This window comes from Hoplias malabaricus, chromosome X2 (assembly GCF_029633855.1).
Source record: "Hoplias malabaricus isolate fHopMal1 chromosome X2, fHopMal1.hap1, whole genome shotgun sequence".
NCBI classification, from domain to species: domain Eukaryota; kingdom Metazoa; phylum Chordata; class Actinopteri; order Characiformes; family Erythrinidae; genus Hoplias; species Hoplias malabaricus.
The window spans coordinates 41065144-41085147 of NC_089819.1; the positions used below are offsets into that span (position 1 = coordinate 41065144).

The following is a 20004-nucleotide window of genomic DNA, read 5'->3' on the forward strand; positions in this document are numbered from 1 at the left end:
AACACCAACTAAAATATATTCAATGGAAAATGTTACATACAAATATGCCGGATTCTTTGCAGCTCTGCTCCATAGTGGCTATGTATTTGGGAACAGTAAATTTAAGCGTGTGGAAGATATTCAAGAAAGAAAAACCATGGCAATATTCTACACAAAGCAGACTGATGGGATCCTGTAGAGAAGCTCTGACAGTTAGATCCAACAACTAAGAATTACGTGGTGTATTTGTGTGCTACCACTGAGATCCATGAATTTAAAGCTAAGAATTGGCCACAAACTTAGAAATGGAAATGAGTGTAATTATCCCCACTGTACAAGTGGATAATGGAGGGTTTACAAAAGCAGTTACATCACAGGACAACGTGTTCAAAACACAAATGTCCAGCATGGGTCAGCGGGAGTAATTACTTCCTCTACAGAGTAAGTTCCACCTGATTCCCATTTCAAGAGTTTTTAAACACCCCTCGTAAAGAGTGAAATCCACTGCTTCAAATTTCACCCACTGCTGAAAGAATAAACTGCATAATCTCTATAGAAAATTATGAAACGGAATAGGACACTCTAAAGCAGCTGCACATGAGCTTAAGCTCACCATGCTCACTGCTATGAGTCTCTCAGTGATGTATAAACCTCCCAAGTAACCAAGTCCTCTGCAGGCCATCCAATACCTCTGGGGTGATTTGGAAGCCATAACTGTCCACAGAGATCTGTTTATTTTTAAAAACTGAGGTTTTTGTTTTGGCCTCATGTCCACATGAAAACACCATTTTAAGTCCATCTTAAAACCACCATTTTTTTTTTTACAGAAAAGCTGATGAAAAGCTGGCTTAAATGCAAATACCTCCTCAATCCCTATATAATGAAATACACAATTCATTAAACTACAATGTACACAAACAGACAGCACTAGATTTCAAATTCCCACATATGAATAAATATACATGATGCTGTATTAGGAATGTATAAAGCACTCTTAAGATCTAGATATTGGAATATCAAGACTAGTGGTGCACATAGGGAGTATGGAGTGATTTGGCATTAACACTTTTGTGTTGCTCTCATGTGTCATGGTTTTGATGCCTGTCTTTAAGATGTACTATGGCCCCCTACATGACACAAAGTACAAGAGTGAACAGGGCATAATACTACTTTAGAACTCACTAGGTTACAAAAAAAACCATGAACTTTTAAGCAGTGTGTTTGTGTGTGTGTGTGTGTGTGTGTGTGTGTGTGAGAGAGAGAGAGAGTGAACGAGTGAGAGACAGAGTAAAATAAAATCTATATTTTGTTTTAGCATGTATATATACTGCTCAAAAAACTAAAGGGAACTCTTAAACAACACAATGTAACTCCAAGTCAATCACACTTCTGTGAAATCACCCTGTCCAGTTTGGAAGCAACACTGATTGTGAATCAATTTCACCTGCTGTTGTGCAAATGGAACAGGCAACAGGTAGAAATGAGAGGCAATTAACAAGACAACCCCTATGAAGGAGTGGTTCTGCAGGTGACCACAGACCGTCTCTGTTCACATCGTTTCTGGCTGAAGTTTTGGTCACTTTTACATTCTGTCAGTGCACTCACCCGTAGAGGCAGCATGAGGCGGTGTCTACAACTCACAGAAGTCACTCAGGTAGTGCAGCTCATACAGGATGGCACACCAATGTGAGCTGTGGCAAGGAGGTTTGTAGTGTCTGTCAGCACAGTGTCCAGAGCATGAAGGAGATACCAGGAGACAGGCCAGTACACCAGGAGACGTGGAGGGGGCCGTAGGCAGGCAACAACCTAGCAGCAGGACCACTAACTCCTCCTTGGTGCAAGGAGGAACAGGACGAGCAGTGCCAGAGCCTTGCAAAATGACCTCCAGCAGGCCACTAATATCTATGTTTTTGTGCAAACTGTCAGAAACAGGCTCCATGAGGGTGGTATGAATTCCCAACATTCACAAGTGGGGCTTGTGCTTACAACCCGACACCGTACAGGGCGAGTGGCATTTGCCAGATAACACCAAGACTGGCAGATTCGCCACTGGCACCCTGGGCTCGTCACGGATGAGAGCAGTTTCACACTGAGCTCATGTGATAGACGTGACAGAGCCTGGAGACGCCATGGAGAACGTTCTGCTGCCTGCAACATCCTCCAGCCTGACCGGTTTGGCAGTGAATCAGTAATGGTGTGGGGAGGCATTTATTTGGAGGGACACACAGCCCTCCATACGCTTGCCAGAGGTACCCTGACTGCCTTTAGGTACCGGGATGAGATCCTCAGACCCATTGTGAGACCATATGCTGGTACAGTGGGCCCTGGGTTCCTTCTGATGCTGGGCCTCATGTGGCTGAAGTGTGTCAGTAGTTCCTGCATGATGAAGTCATTGATGCTATGGACTGGCCTGTCCCTTCCCCAGACCTGAATCTAATCGAGCATCTCTTGGACATCATGTCTGGGTCCATCCACCAATGCCACATTGCACCACAGACTGCCCAGGGGTTGACTGATGCTTTAATCCAGGTCTGGGAGGAGATCCCTCAGGAGAACATCCGCAGCCTCATCAGGAGCATGCACAGCCGTTGGAGGGAGGTCATACGGCACGTGGGGGCCACACACACTACTGAGCCTCATTTTAACTTGTCTTGAGGAATTTCCACTGAAGTTGGATCAACCTGTATTTTGATTTTACACTTTTATTTTGAGTATGATTCCAAACCCATACCTCCATGTGATAATAACTTTGATTTACATTACCATTTTTATGTTATTTTGTTCTCAACGCATTCCATTATGTTATGGAATATCCCGGTTGTGTTATTTACCATGACCCTGAAATGGATTAAGCTGAAAAGATGATGATGTATATATTTGAAAATTAGACCATGTGAGGAATTTGGATGTATGTTTATTATTATATTTCTAGGACAAAAACTTGTGCAGTTATTTAAGTGTTTTATGAAATTCCTGTTTTATTTCATCCACAGGAGCGTGACTCCACCAGAGAGAAGGATGTGTGAAATCCAAACACGAGTGGTCACAGGGGACGCGTTTAAATGCCAGGTTTGAGCGGCTATGTGCTTTTGTGGTCATCTGTGATCAGATCACCCAAGATGCATATTAATGTCAGGTGTTAATGAGTTCTTAGTAATGTACTAGATGAGCAAAATGCATTTTTGTTTTGGAAAATGAAACCTTTATTTGTGAGAATAGCAATATATTTTATCATCAAAATATTCTCACCTTACGGCGTCTTTCAGGCACATTACGAATTCCAGCAGTGAAAAAAATTGCAACTTTGACGCAATAATGTTTCCTTGACCGACTTATCAACGCTAGCATTGTTATAGATCAATTTCACAGGACACAGTCCTTCGCTGTAAATGGATTTTGTTCAGTCGCAGCAGCTGCTGTTTGTAACGATCAGCATTAACAGTTTTACCCAGTTTCAGATGTTCATAATACAGCACATCCTTCACACCCCATTCATATCCCCAGGATCTACACAATGTTGCTTTATCGTTTGATATTCTCGTAAGAAATTCACTTTTCATCACCAGTCACAATATTCCACAGGAATATTTTCTCTGTTTGTCGTACAGATTCAAACACTTCACAACATGGTCATCCTCTTTGTTCTGACTCAGATCATGTGGCACCCATTTTCCTTGCTTTTGAAAATTTCCCACTGCGTGTAAAGGATTGGAAACAGTTTGTTGAGTCATTCCAAGTTGTTCAGTTAGTCATTTATGCATTTGACATGAATCTTCATCAGCGATTACAATTCATAATTGTTTAACTTTCAGGGGCGCACCGCTACATTCTCCATCACTAACATTGAAACCACCATCTTTAATAATCTAATCTAAAACTCACACATACGTTTGGATACAATATTATCCTCAATAACAGAATAAATCTATGCATATGCCTCTGCAGTGCTTGTTCCTTAATGGAACTCATAACAAATACAGTGACAAATAAACTCTTCTCCTACCAAATTCTTTCAAAATTCTTCTTTCTTCTACAAAAAAAGTGAGAGAATGTTTGAAATTTGAATTACAATTATATGTTAGACACAAAACCTCTTAAAACTTAGTACATCTAATATACGTAGCTGCAATCAAACCCTCATAGTGATGTTCCAATATCTAGTGTGAACATTTTTATTTAATTTCCCTTTTTTTAACTCTATGTATTAGATTTTATTTTTCAAACTACACTCTTCCAAAGTGTGGTGCAACTGCACTACATGGTCCATTTAACCAGAATAACATTGTTTGCGTAACTTTTTCATTAGTTCCTGATACCAAAACATCAATTTAACACAGAAGATAGCAAACAATAAACACTTGCACACACACACACACACTCACAGTTCCCTGAGATGTGTGTGTATATCACTCACAGCTGTGTGTGTCGTTAGCGACAGCGGTGATGCCCATGGGTTGCTGAGGGCTGTCAGCTCTCAGCACTGTCACCTCGCCTCCAGTCAGTTTATCACACCTCATCACTGAACGCCGATCCCAATCCGACCAGAACAGGAACTCTCCGTACACCACCAGCCCAAAGAAGGTCCCAGGACCTGCCTCCAGAACCACCTACACAAACAAACAACATCAACAACATCGGGAACTACACATACACCACCAGCCCAAACATCAAGCCTTTATAATATACTCAAACTTTTTGCTACTCTTTGCTGCAGTAACAGCTTCTATTTGTTCAGGGACAGCTTTAGACCAAACACTGGGACACTGCTGTGTGGATTTAATGGCGTTCGGTCACAAACTTAGGTGAGTTCAGGGAGAGATGTGGAGCTTTTCTCACTCATAGGCTGAGCTTAATCTTTTATGATGTGGTCAGTCTGTGTTTATGTGTGTGTGTGTAAGTGTCTGTCAGACCTGCCTTGGACACTCACTCGCGCTCTCCTAATGGACATAGCTGTGATTTTGTGAGACTCATTTTTAGGCCTGGTCTTGTTTTATTCATCCAAACAGCAGGAGCCCCATATCATAAATTAAACAAAAACAGTCTGAATAAATAAACTATTAAAAAGTGCAAAAATGGCATGAATTTTCCAAGTAAAAGTAAATAAATATTCAACATGCTATCTGTGAAAGTGTCCCCTCTCTATTTATTGGGTCATATTCATATTGCTGGGTGGTTTATATGTGGCATTTTTGCTTGTATGCACACAAAAACATTATATTTTCTTACCAGTTTTATAAACTCAAGTCCAAATCTAAACACATTTATAGTTTTTGCCGAAGCACCTTGTGTGGTGGCCTAGAATGGCTTTTGGCATTTTACCCTGACTGACTCACTTGATGAAATACACATGCGTGAGGTGGGAATCTGGCTGAGGAGAGAATTTATGGGTCTGATGACAACACAGGCTGCACTTATTTTAATCGCACCAAGGTAGCTCAAGGAGTGGGCATAATCATTTTTATTTTTTTTAAATTAAATTCCCTAGGCTTTGCTAAATTCTCACTCAATCATTTGTTGTCTCCACTTTTAAGACCCTACCACCTAAAACATACAAAAGAACAGCCTGATCTTGTTTTAGTCATCCTCCATAAGAGTAGAGGTTAAATAACCCATATTTCCCAAAATCTGTAATATCAAAGTTCCACTTTAACAGGTTACAGTGCAATTAAGAGACTATTGACAGCTTCCAGAACACACTGAGAATTTTACAGGAAAATTATAGATATAACAAGAACTCCACTGGATATACAGACCTCCTGATGGTCACAATCCCAACATCTCCTCATTTCCCATTAACACCATCTTCTCTTCTCCCAGAACAATTCTCACATTTTAATTGGGAAGCTGGCAGACGCCTTGTTAGCATACCGGACGCTATTAAAATCAACTAGTAGGGTGCCAGCAGCTTTGACTCCTAAACACAGTGAGCAGCCGATAGGATAAAGGGCTGAAATACAACCTGCTGCTGGAGTTTGAGTACCCCCTACTGAATGTCATGTTTCTGTTGATTCTCTGAGTGAAAATAATCTAAAACTACTGGTCTATGTCAATTTTTATTTAAAATGTTTAGCATAAGACTAATGTTTAGCATAAAGACAAAACATAAAATATAAATATAAATAAATAACTGCCTAGCAAATTAATATTTAATTTAGCAGAAGCTACTTTTTATATTGTATTGTTCTATATGAATTTCCATATTCCATATTAACAAATCAAATTCAACAAATAAACAGTGCCTGTGCAAAAATAATATGAAGCATACAAGCAATTGCCTATTCATTTGGGATACAATAACAACCACAAAGCAACCAACTTAGTACTAGGGTTGGGTGGTATAATGATAATACCGTATACCGTGGTGTTTAAAAATGTGGACAGTATCTCAAAATCTGGGCAGTATTGTGTGTTGTGTTAAATTTCTGTTTTTCTGTCTTTAACAACATGGACAAACATTTTTGTGCATTTAAGTGAGCCACAGGGAGCTGGCACTGTGGGAGCTCACTGACTGGAGAGTTAACCGTCTGAAAATGGGTGGAGAAAAATAAGCCCAGTAGCTCACCACAGTTGGTGTGTTTGGAGCCTCAGTTTGCTGGAAATTTATGTGCTGTGGTGTGCTAAACCATGTTCTTGTTAGCTGGCCAGCTCTGCTTGTAAACAGTGTAGAACTGTCTTAGTTTGCTTATTTTCTAACTTTTCTCTTCCTCCAAAACCAGTCACTGAAATTTGATCTCCAATACATTTAAACATTTTTTTTTGTCAATACATGTTGGTGTGCACTTTCGGGCTGGGCTGAGCTAAACCGTACAGCAAAAACATTCAGAAAACCCTGTGCTTACATATATATATATATAAGGCTCAGTGCAACCCCCCCCCCCACACACCAACACCCTCCTCACGGTAATACTGTATATCGCGATAATATTTTGAGACCATATGTTGGTATGAAAAATGTGGATACTGCCCATCCCTACCTAGAACATTAGCTTAACAACATCCTAGCAACTGCCAAAAGTTGCATAGCAATCATCTAGTCCTACTTTAGCAAAAACATAGAGCAATACACTAGCTACTAGCTTTTGCTAAGCCAATTTTTCATGTGATCGCTAGTATATGTTTAAGTAGTTGTTCAAATATTGCTAATTAGTAATAGCCTAGCAAATACTACATCAATAGCCTAAGAACCACATAAAAATTGTCTAAAATATACCACAAATAACAATTAAACAACATAGCAACTACAATGCATATCATAACAACAAAATAAGAAGAACAACAACAGCTGCCTAAAATTACATAGCAAACACTTGGCTATATACTTACTACACTGAATTATGAAGGCTGCTTTTCATTAGGAAATGTACTTTTCTTTCTGATCCTTCAGTGCAACACAAATTTCCATGATAACAGACAATAAATCATCTTAGATGCTTTTAGCAGTGATGGTTTAAGGTGCCATGCCCTCTCAGCTGAAGTGACCATCCGCAGTGCTTGGACATTTGCCTAATGGAGGCTCATACATTTAAAAAAATGGGAGAAAAAAAAAACAGTATAAACTGAGGAGAACTGAGATGTGAAAATATCAGAATTTGCTTTGTGATCTTGGGAGGCCTTACACTTTTATTTCAGAATCTAAAGATTTCCACTTCAGTTCAGTTTCATTAATGGTTCAGCCTTTGGGAACTGAATGGGCGAGCCCTGGATTGAAAGCTTTTACTGCACTTTCTCTCTATTAAAAAAAAAACTGATGAAAAGATGCTACAAAAGCCTTAAGATGTCTTGCTCCCATTCAGAGCTGTTGGGAAGCAAACATATAACTGAAGCCTTCCAACAGTTCCAAATATTCAAAAGGAGCTGATTCCTACCCCCCTCTCCAAGTTACATAGTGCAGTTTCTGAAGCTTCATTTCTCTCTGTCTTTCTCACATACATATTTGCTCCTGTTTCTCTACAGTACAAATTTGGTGTGTTTCTGCTCCTCTTCTCACTTCTATTTTTCAGATGTTTAGAGAAGTTGTTCTTTGTAAATATGCACATAGATAATTTGTATGGTTTATCCAGTATAGCTGGGATGTCCTATCATACAAGTAGTATACTCGAAAGATGTACAAGTTGTAGCTGCTGGTTTCTCTTAACTAATCACATGTTATGTCACTTATTTAATCAGTTGGTCTCAGCTAATGACCACAGGGAAAAGTTTCTATAGTCATTGGTTATAGCCAATGGTCTCAGCCAAACATGTGATCTCCTGCTACGAGGAATATGTAAATATCATGTGATGATGCAATAGATATGCAAATTAGTGCATCGAGTCATCTAGTGACATTTAATGACTTTTCAAGCAGGCATTAGCCACTGTCCACTGAAAAGAGTTGGCAAAACTGATCACAAACACTTATACATACACACACACATACACACACACACAATAAAACACTTACATGTCTGTGTGCTCCACTGTAATCACATCTTTCGAGTAAGCCCAAGCTTCCATCAGAGAAGTACAGCGTCTCAGCTCTGTGGTCAATTGTGAGTCCGTTAGGTGTGAGGAGTTGTTGGCTAACAACCAGCTGGATATTTCTACCCGAGAGTGAAGACCTGAGGATGCTAGGTCTTTTTTCATTCCAGTTTGTCCAAAACATCAGACTGAGAGAGAGAAAGAGAGAGAGAAAGAGAGATGGCATGCATCCATTTGCAAATTTTATTTAAAAAAAGAAAAAAATATATGCTTCTTAAAATATTGTACTTGGATCCACTTAGCAGCCACCTAGCTACTAGCAGAGATACCACCGCAGTGACTTGGATACACCTTAGTAATCACCTGAAACACTAAGCAGCAGCTAAAATACCATAGCAACCACCTAACAACACCCTACCTACCACCTAGGACACAACAGCGACAACCTAAATGTGCCCTAGTAATCACCTAAAACTTGTTCCATTCATTGCTAGGCTGCCATTGTAAATAACATTTACAATGCCTGGTTGACTTAAAATTTTAATTAAATAAAAATAAATACACAAAATAAATATGTAAATAAGTAAATAAATAAATAAACCCCATTGTTAGTAACCAATGCCCTTCCATTGCCTATTCTCATTCCAGCTGGTCCAAAACATCAGGCTGAGAAACATATATCCATTTATAAATTTTACAACGGAGAAATGGCTGTGTCTCCATCTTAGTGAAATAGGGAAAAAAATCATCCATTTGCAAATGAAAGAAAATCCATCTCAGTCTCAGACCCTTAGCATTGATGCCCTTTGCCTTTCTTTAACAGAAGAATCTATACATCACTCATCTGTGTTGAAGCAGATTTTCATGTTTTGGCCTCTTTCAGAAAGAGAGGGAGCACAAAAGAGGGAAAGGTTTAATGGATTCTCACAGATAGATGTTATCAGGTCTTTTTTTTTTTTTTTTTCATTTCAAATCCAGCACAACAACATCTAAATAACAGCAAAAAGGTCTGTGCTGTGTTGGCTTTAAATAACATGCAAAGTCAAGGCTTTTTTCTCAGACACCCTTTACAGAAATCATCACCATCCTCTTCATCATCATCATCATCTTTTCCACTTATCCATTTCAGGGTTGCGGTTTTGCAGAAATCTAAAAGGGATAATGTCAGCCTTAACATAAACAATATAAATAGAACATGTTAAAATGCAAAACAAAGACAGCTTTCTTTTATAAATATTATTTCTCATTATCCTTATATATGCAGTCACTTGATGCCACAGCAAAACTGTCCATTGGGTCTCTCTCTCTCTCTCTCTCTCTCTCTCTCTCTCTCTCTCTCTCTCTCTCTCTCTCTCTATCTATCTCTCGCACTCTCACCCACTCACCTCTGAGATGTGAGTTGAGGTTGTCTCGATAAAGCCCTTCCTATGCTAGGTCATTATTAGAGTTTTCCAGGTGGTTGCTAATGTTATACTAGGTCATTGCTATAGATTATCCCCATTGGTTGCTAAAGTGCTGCTAGGCTATTAGGGTGCCAGGCCATTGCAAGGGTAGGGTGATGCTTAACTATTTGGTCAGAGATACCAACACATTTGCCCTCAACTCCTATAAGTAATTCTATGAGTTTTTTTTTTCTCCCCTGTTCTTGTCCTTTTTTTTAATCAAAACTTAATGGGATGGTGAGAAGACACAGCAATCATCGGGATTCCGCTCTCTCTCCCTCTCTCTCATGCTCCCTCTCACTCTCTCTCTTCGCTGACCACAGAGGAAATAAATGAAGAGGCTTGCAACTCCAACAGTGCTAACAACTCAGCTGAAGTGGAGCCAGTTCAAGCTAATTAATGCTAAAATCCATCATTTACAGCATGTGGGCGCCAAAATATCCCCCCACATGGCATGCTGGGATGAACCTGGTTTTTAATCAAAGGTTCAAGCCCGCTAACGCATGAGCAAAAGTTTTCACACCCCTGTTTAAGTGAAAATTGAAACGATGCATTTTCTACAGGGAAGAAAACTTTCTTCACATTTCATTGCACAATTATTTGAGGCTTTAATATAAACTAGTTTTCATTTGGTATTTTGTTTTTGCTCAGTGTGTTACATTCAGGAAATAAACAGTGACTGAGTATTAAAATGTGTTTTCTATATGTTTCAAATTTTCTATGTTTCTAAAGTGATGCAAAAATATATGCACACAACCTTCTGTACAAATTATCAATGTGTCAAATTATTAAACAAACTTAATCTTAATTATTTGAATCAGATTTATAGTTAAATACAATTAGTATGAATTTTAATTTGCTGGTTGTATTTGCTAATATTTGTCCCCAAAAAATAGAGTTTCCTTTTTAAAATAAGTGCAGTTAGTTACAAAAATTAGCTTCATCAAAATACATTTACTCCTGTCAGTATTCCAGAACATTTTTTTTCAACTTGTCGAATGCTTCTTAGGAGAATACAGAACAACATGGATTGGCAATTTAGAAACACAGATCCTTTTATTTTCCTTTAGATTTACTGAAAAGGAGGTTTGGGTGGGGCTTTTGTAAAAAGAACCTAGCAGCAAAGTGGAAAAACACTTGGCTGGTACAAAGCATGTGGTGTAGGTGCCAAATAGTGATCCAGAAAACACTACATCATTGCATCAGCACAACCATGCTTCAGCAGTCAGAGCCACGCACAAACACACCTGGAGTGCTTCTTAAAGAAACAGTCCACTGGTTTGTTCACATGTGGTGAAGCTTGGAATGTTTGTCTGAAAATATATGTCCAAGACATGCAGCAAATTACACACGTGACTGGATGAGATGAATGTTGTCATTATGAAAGAAATGCAGACTTCCATCAAAACCACAAATATTTATTCCTAAATTATCAATTATAAAGTGTGAAAAATCCTGCTTGAAATCAAAAGAAAGCTTATTAATTAATCATCAAGGTGCAGCTAAGAATCTGAAGGGTTTGGGTTTAACTGTTTGGTCACAGATTTTTGAATCCCTAGCTTTTATTAAACGATGAGGAATGAAAGAGCTGTATGTGGTGACTAATCTAATTACTGTGTCGTAATTAGTGGATCTCTTTCTTAATTGACCTCTGCCAGAGACATATATCAAAACTACAATTTCCAGCCGCTGGTAATTTGGAGAAGATTTATGTTCTCGATCAAGCAAGAGGGAGAGAGAGAGAGAGAGAGAGAGAGAGAGAGAGAGAGAGAGAGAGAGAGAGAGAAGGATGGAGTCTGAACACTGTAATGAGGTCTGGTCTCAATGAACAAAACTTTGTAAATGCCTACTGTTCCACCATCTCTCCTGAAAGTCAAGGTCTTAATCAGGGAGAAGGAATTTGGAGCCACTTCACTCTATAGTTGTTACTCAATAATATATTTTAGTGAGTATATACATGTACTAGTTATTAAATCATTCATAGCCGTTGCTGATTAACTTGATGCAGCTGACAGGAGTTAAGTGAGATTATTCTGTTCCAGTGGTTAAAACATTAACACTTGAAAGAAAGTGTGCACTCACTTCTGACACTCGTCCAGTGCGAGGACGTGTGGATGGTCTTCCTCTGCCATGCGGACCACCGTGTCCATTGTGAAGGCATCCGATCTCTTTTGGTCGATGCTGTGTCGTGTAATCGTGGAAGTGGAAGAACTTGTCCAGTAAAGAACATCCCAGCCTCTGTGGTATGCCAAACCCTCCACAGAGCCAACATCTACACACAGAATATTAAGATAACCAGCTTTATTACAACGTTGTTGTAACCTATGTTATTATATTTTATAATACAGGGATATGCCAAAGCCTCCAGAAAACCAAAATCTACACTCTGTACCATTCATTCATTATCTGTAACCGCTTATCCAATTCAGGGTCGCGGTGGGTCCAGAGCCTACCTGGAATCATTGGGCGCAAGGCAGGAATACACCCTGGAGGGGGCGCCAGTCCTTCACAGGGCAACACAGACACACACACACACATTCACTCACACCTACGGACACTTTTGAGTCGCAAATCCACCTTCCAACATGTGTTTTTGGACTTTGGGAGTAAACCGGAGCACCTGGAGGAAACCCATGCGGACACGGGGAGAACACACAAACTCCTCACAGACAGTCACCCGGAGCGGGAAACAAACCCACAACCTCCAGGCCCCTGGAGCTGTGTGACTGCGACACTACCTGCTGCGCCACTGTCACGCTCTGTGGAACATGACACCTTGCCCATGTTGTCACATATCTGTATCATTAAAAACCATCCGAGCCTCAGTGATATACCAAACCCTCCACCAAACTAATCTCTATATCTAACCTCTACATTAAAGTTAATATAAGATTTTATTATGTAGCCATAACCATGTTATAAGAGTTATAGCATTTTGCAAAAATATGGACTGTAAGTGGAATATGTTTGTTCATAAAGACATAAAAATATTTAAAAAAAAAAAAATTAAAATATGTATTTTTCAGTGTGGCTCTCTTTAATTTTTTTTAACATTTTACATAAAAAGATTTATAAATGGACTACCAGAATAATGTTTGCATTGTGATGTTGGGACGTTACATTTTGATCTTCTTTATAAATTAATATAATATGTGCCCAGAGTTTGGTTTTCTAAACAACAGCAATCGAATCTCAGAGATTTAAATGTCTGCTGAACATGCCTCTCCTGTAGCAACACCAACAAATCCCATAAACCTGATCCAAAGCTCCTCCTGGAGCATCATGTAGCTGTTGATTTTCTGTTGTCTTTGCTGCTGATTTTGTGGTTGATTTTCTGTCTGAGCTTCACCTTTCAGACGAAGAGACGACGAGAACAAGTCCATCTGACACATCATCAATAACTCACACATACAGCTCTGAACCAAAGCTATGTCTCAAAGCTGAGGTTCAAGACTTCACCCTTTAAACATTCACTGCTCGTCAAAGTTTAGAGACATCTCGCTCTTTTCTAGAAATATTCAGAGCAAATAACATTGGAGGTGTTCAAAGAGAAAAGAAATGGCAAGCAGATTTATTGAAGAGTAAGATGTGGGAAAGTCATTAAATGTTGTGCTGTTCGTGGCTGTTGGAAGGAGAATGTATAAGTGTCGTTCTCCAAATGATCAACACACACAAAGTAGTGAGGAAAGGATATGTCAGATTTTTATGTGTATTACATTTCAATTTGGCCTGGGCAAAGTGGGTCAGAAGTTTTAAAGGTACTGTGTGTGATAAAAAGAGTTTAAAAAAACAGACCTTTTAAGTGAACAGTTAACACAAATCCTCTAAAAGGCCCTCAGGGAATAAAATAAAATATCAAAAAAAAAAAAAAAAAAGCTGTATATAAGACATGGAGAGGAACAGCTCAGCTCGTTTCTTCGGGAGAGGTAGAAGGTGAGGTTTAGTCTTTGTTGTGTCAGTTCCTGACAGCAGCAGGAAGGAGAAGTGAGTGGAAGATTAAGGCCGGAGCCAGTTCAGCCTGACTGAACACAGCCAACTTGTCAACACTAACCTTAGAAAATAGGGGGGAAATGTTGAGCAGGTACGAAACAAAAGCTTCACGCCTACTTGCCCCCTTAGAAACGGCCCAATCCTGACAAGCCTGTTACCCAGAATAAAAACCAAGGCCACTCACAGAACACGGAATCGAGCGAGGAACACTGAGAGAGGGGTTTGCCTTTGAAACAAGATATAAATACACAGTAACATCTGCAAAAGTTAAAGTAGACAAATGTCAAAGTCACCACCAAAGTACACTTCATCTTTGGCCTTCAAGGTGGGCCTTGTCTAAAAGAATTACCTCTGGAGTTCCACAAGGCTTCATTTTAGGACCACTACTCTTTTTATTGGGCAGCCTTTCAAAGAAATGGACTGGGATGTTCAAACTTTTATAAATGTACATGTTCTTAAAATGCACAATGAGCCAAAACATTATAACAAGCTGCCTAATATGCTGCCTAAAATTTGTGTAAATAGCAGCTATTCTTCCACTATTTCCAATATAAACAAAGATATAAAAGTGTATGATAAGAACAGTGGGGTTATTATTAATGAAGTGGCTTAGGTTGTGTGTGTGTGTGTGTGTAGTGAAAAATGTTTCACTTACAATGTAGGGACCTAAATCATTTTACACACTCACATTGTGGTAACTTGTCTTCTTTGTGTAATCAGAGTCGGATTAGGGTTAGGATTAAGGATTAAGGTAAAGGTTAGAGTAAGCCTCCATGTCCCCCACAACACAATGCAAGGAAACTCTGTCTCTCTGTCTCTCTCTCTCTCTTTATATATATATATATATATATATATGTGTGTGTGTGTGTGTGTGTGTGTGTGTGTGTGTGTGTGCGTGTGCATGTGTGCGTGTGTGCGAGCTCATTTGTCAGCAGTTGGCAGCTGGTCGTTCCTCAGGTTAATCGTGTATTGATTAAGAGCCGGGTGCTGTGATGCTGACAGGGTTATGGAGCCATACGTCTCCAAACTCAGACAAACCACCACATCACTGCATCGCACAGCTGCAAGGAACAAATCACTGTTCTGCACTGCAAACTGCACTCTCACCCTGCTCTCGTTACACTCAAATACACAGCACTTACTCCCAGTGCATCCTCACAATACTCAGGTCCTGTCAGCGAAAACGGGCAAATGTTAAAGCACATGATCTATTCTTCCCTCACTGCACCAGCACTAAAACACTGTATACTCACTGTACTCTCTCTGATCCCATCCCTGGACTAGCACTTACTGTGGATCTTTGCACCTACTTCCATACCGCTTTCACTGCACTTTTTCTCATAGTGCTCTCAAAGAATTTATTCCCACAGAGTTCTCACTAGGCCCACTTCCATCAAAGAAACTCTGGTACTTGAACTGGTCATGAAAGAGTCCACTGGTAGATTCTATTGTTTATAGAAGGTTCAGATTGTGCATACTGAGAAAAGTGGAGAAAAGAAGTCGATGTGCCTCGTGTTGCGCTGATCACAGCCCCAAGAAAACTGACAGACGGAGCATTTTCCTGTATTTACTAGGGCTGTCCTTATTTTTAATGTTTTAATTAATTTATCATGAAACAAAAAATGGTAGGCCAGAAGAATTTTAGTGGAATTCATGGGTTCTGAAATTTCTTGTCTTTTCAGGCGTCAGTATTAATCTTTAAATATAAACAAATCTTAGATGCAAACAGAGAAAAATAACGAAATAAACACTTGTGATTTATGTTCTGTTTAAGAAGAACAAGCAAACCTTGCCTTCTCTTAAATCACCTGAATTCCTGAATAAGAAACTGGTCCAAAACGAAAGATTGGACTGACATATAAATCACAAGGCTGATGAGTGGTCATACTTGCTGTGGATAGCTTTGGATAGCAATCCACATTTCTTCTCCAGCAGACCATCTTTATTGTTAGCCTAAAGCCCAATTTATGCTTCTGACTTGATGGCAGCGTGTAGACGTGAATCTTATGCCATAGCCTACCTTACCACCCCTCGCCTCAGCTTCAGTTTCTCGTAAGTGAACCAGTGCATTTTTTCACAGGGATTTTGTTAGCATGTCTCCAAATAGCTCCACTGGAATAACGTATTATGCACATTAGCTATAATTCTTCATTAAAATGTGACCCTTGTGCCTGTTTTCAAAATTTTTGTCTGTTAAAAATACAAAACTGCTCAACCTGAATAATCTCAGTCGACTGAAGGGTCTATGACTGATGATTCAACTCAACGGATTTAAGGGGGCAGCCCTAGTATTTACTTACCTTAAAACACATAACGGGTTATTTCCATTTTTCAATTTCTAAACAAAAAAGTTACACAGACCCATCTAGTTTTCTGGTCTTTACCCTGCATGCCTTTGAGGAATATATAACAGGTTGTAAAGAACCCATGCAGCACCACTGAGTGATATCACTTTATTTTAGGCTCTGTTGTCTTTCTGGAACTTCTTTACCTCAACATACCCAGAGACACTCTCAAGGTTCCTGGTGAGAAATCTACCATTATTTGGTTCCAGCTAGGAACTAACCTTTCTAGTTTGGGAACCAATTTAAGTTGGTGGAAACATGCCAAAAAGTTCCAAATTAGGTTCGCAAATGGGAACCAAACTGGTTCGACGTTGGTGAAAAAGTCCTAATTGTATTTATTGTCACAGTGCTCTCTCAGTGTTATTTGTTAAATCTGTACATGTGCACACCTCCCATGTTTAATAGTCCGAAATGTCTAATAAAACTTACTCTCAGCTAGTATTCTCCGTCCGGTCCAGTTGTCATTGATCATTTGTATGTTTCCATAGTGGACATCACTGAAGAAGATGTGACTGTAGCCAGAGGTGTGCTGACGATAATCAAAAGCCAAAGCGATGATGTTTTTAAAGTAAGCAGGGTTTTCGTAAGGCCTGAGGGGTGTCGTTTTGACATTCTGGTCCCACAGGTGGGCAGTCCTTAGGGTGGTACGCTCTGAATAGAGCAGGTATCCTTCATATGGATGGCAGTGGAGACCATCCTGAGCAAGGTAACCATGGGAGCATGAGCAGGACTTTCGTATTCCTCCCAAATAAAAACACAGCTGCTCACAGCCTCCATTACTTCGACCGCATGGGTTAGAACCTGAGAGATAAAGACAACAGAAAATAATGCAGAGGAAGCAGACGTTCATACTAAAAGTGTGGTTAGAAAAAGTCTGTTTCTTATAAAATGGCCAGTGAATGGAAGTAGAAGGGAGGGGGTGTTTCTAATAAAGTGGCCATTGATTGGAAGTAGAAGGGAGGGGGTGTTTCTAATAAAGTGGCTAGTCAGTGGAAGTAGAATGGGAGGGGGCTGTTTCTAAGAAAGGGTTGGGGGGGTAAATCTGAACTAACATTGTATATTAAGCTATGAATATATAAAATATGTATAATTACATTGCCAATATTAATGTAAATTCTTTAGTTTATCATCATAAATGTGAGCTAACAGCATTATCAGATTCCTCAGCTATGTGCTGTTTTCATTCTCCTGTCATAAGTGTGGTGGATCTGAATTAGATGATTAAATAGGGGACACAAATCACAAGAGGAAGAGTTTCATTTTTTTTTTTTTTTTTTTTTTTTTTACTTTAAACGGTAGAAAGGGGTGTGTGAGTGTGATCATTAATCACAGAGCGTTCCCCAGCCGTTTTAAACTCAGGTGAAATTTGCAGAGTGTTTGATAAACCTCAGCGGTGCGTGACGTATGGTGTATTTTCTGGACAGTTTTTGTGGAGTTTGATGGGTTTTGATGAATGGGGCTCGGTGTGGACTCTTGTATGGGGGTCATCTATCAGTGTGTGGAAATGGCTCAGAGGCAGAAAGGAAGGAAATGAAGGCATTAGGTGAAACCTCAACCTTTCTCCCGGTCTCGGTTAAACACTTTCACGTCTCTCAGGTTTGCTCCCAGGCCACTGCGGATCGTCACAGTTTCCGAGACATCATTTTTGGAGCCACGACGGATTGAGCCATTAGCGTAGTTCCTGTAAAACAACACAGAAACAACGAGTAAAGGATTAGGTGCATTCCAAGAGCACTTTAACATTTGTGCTTTGAATATGTTTGTGCTTATCACACAAACATCAAATTTAAATGTTTACAACTTCAGCAAAAGGAGCTATAAGCCCATTAACAACCTCAATAAATGCTGAGTTTTTAGTTTGTAATAGACCTCAATAAATATTGATATATACCAGGAGATATTAATCAACCCAATAAACACTCCTTAAAGGTAGAATAAAAGATATTAGTACACACCTATTTTTACAACTCTTAAAAAATATGGTTCTTTAAGGCTTCTTTATTCAAGGAAATTGTTTTATATAGAACCCTGAACATGTGAAAGTTTTTATGCCATACAAAACCCTTCTCTAAAAGCTCAATAAAACATTGCTCTGAAAATGATCAATCTTTAAACACAGAATTCTGCTTCCTTCCTCATGTGTATCATATATCACTCTGATCATAACCTGACTCTCTCCTGATCTATCTGTTTATCTCTGGCCCTGTCGTGCCATTAGTGTCATGAGGACAGTCCCCCTTCTGACTCTGAGGAAAACTCAGGAACTTAGAATCATTGTGTGAGGGCAAACGTCAACCTGAAAGAACAAGACAGCTTTTCCCATAAGTGAGTGGACGCCTCACAGCCTGCAGAACTAGAACACGCTATCTCAAGTGACAAGTTTAAACTCACCAGAGGTGGCACACGGACTGGACTTTGCTTGGCTTAATGGACCGATGCTCTACCAACAGAGCAGACCTGGCTTGTATACGGGGGGTGGGTTGAATATGCAGTAGCACAAGCAGACCAGTGGACCCCTCCATGACAAACTTGTCCATAAATGACCTCAATAAACACATCTTAACACTATAGTCCATAAAGGTCCTATTACTCCATAAATTACCTCAGTAAAGGCTCCTATACTAAATAATAGGAGATTATTAAGAGTCTAAAGAACACAGCCATACACTGGCATAGGGGATATTAATACATCATTGAACACAATAAGCACTGACATTCACGTCAATGGGAGATATCAGTCAACAAACTAACTCAATATAGGGCTCAATCTCAATGAACAATATTATGTACTACAACATATTAGCACATCAATAAAATGGTCCAATACAACAGAGTGCCACAAGCATCATTATGTTCTTTAAAAATATACAGTAAAACAGCAGCAGGGGTTTGGTGGTCTGTTCATGAAGGACATGGTCCACATTGTTAAACTGGAGCTAAACTGGGGCTTGTTATTTAAACTGATATCTCTAGTTTTACAAGAACAATATCTCTGTCCACATTCAAAGACCTGGGAAGCAGTGATGCTTTAAAAATGTGTCTGCTCTGGAGGGGGTAAATCTGAGGGAGACATATGGCACGGCATAAGGTGAAGACACGCAGCCACCCACGCGCTGACACTGAGCCGAAAGAGAGAGAGAGAGAGAGAGAGAGAGAGAGAGAGAGAGAGAGAGAGAGAGAGTGAGAGTGAGATCAAGATCATCACACGAGTGTGAGGGGTGCTGGGAAAAATGACCTTGATCATCCCTCCCTTGTTATGATAGAAAAAGTGAGAAAGTGTGTATGTGAGTGAGTGAGCGAGTGAGAGAGAGATAGAAAGAGAGAGAGAGAGAGAGAGAGAGAGAGAGAGAGAGAGACAGAGAGAAGCTTTCTGAAGAGACTGTAAGGTTTATAGAGAAATAAATTACCTGTCAGTCCAGAAGAGGAATGAGCCAAAAACAGCCACAGAAGAGATATCAGCTCCAGCAGCTGACAGAATGGTCTCTCTCTGTGCACCGCTGTCCAGAAACATTCGCTCCACCCTGTCCAAACCAGAGTCGCTCCAGTATAATCTGTTCTCCTGAAATGTGATTTGAAAACAGATCTCAGGAAGCTTTATCAGCAAATTACATTAATAAATGAGAGTAATATCAGCCAGAAGAGTCTAATCCCACTCCTGTAGCTAGGGAGTCACTGATTAAAGGCGATGAAAATTGAATGGTACACACAAGTTAGTATTGGCACTAATGCTGAAGCTAGGACTGAAAATTTTGCTTTAGATTCTTCCAGCTCTTTAAAATCTGAAGATCTCA

The 20004-nt window shown here is 39.6% G+C and overlaps 1 protein-coding gene across 1 annotated transcript in view; it reads right to left on the reverse strand.

The window, feature by feature from the left end:
- LOC136676248 (low-density lipoprotein receptor-related protein 1B-like) overlaps positions 1-20004 on the reverse strand; it is a gene marked incomplete at its 5' end in the record, with an annotated part of 218771 nt that overhangs the window by 70637 nt on the left and 128130 nt on the right. The window contains 6 exons of the mRNA XM_066653107.1: positions 4394-4586; positions 8420-8624; positions 11961-12150; positions 16643-17014; positions 17770-17894; positions 19621-19772. Of these exons, the coding sequence (XP_066509204.1) occupies positions 4394-4586; positions 8420-8624; positions 11961-12150; positions 16643-17014; positions 17770-17894; positions 19621-19772 (1237 nt within the window). The remainder of the gene's footprint in view (positions 1-4393; positions 4587-8419; positions 8625-11960; positions 12151-16642; positions 17015-17769; positions 17895-19620; positions 19773-20004) is intronic.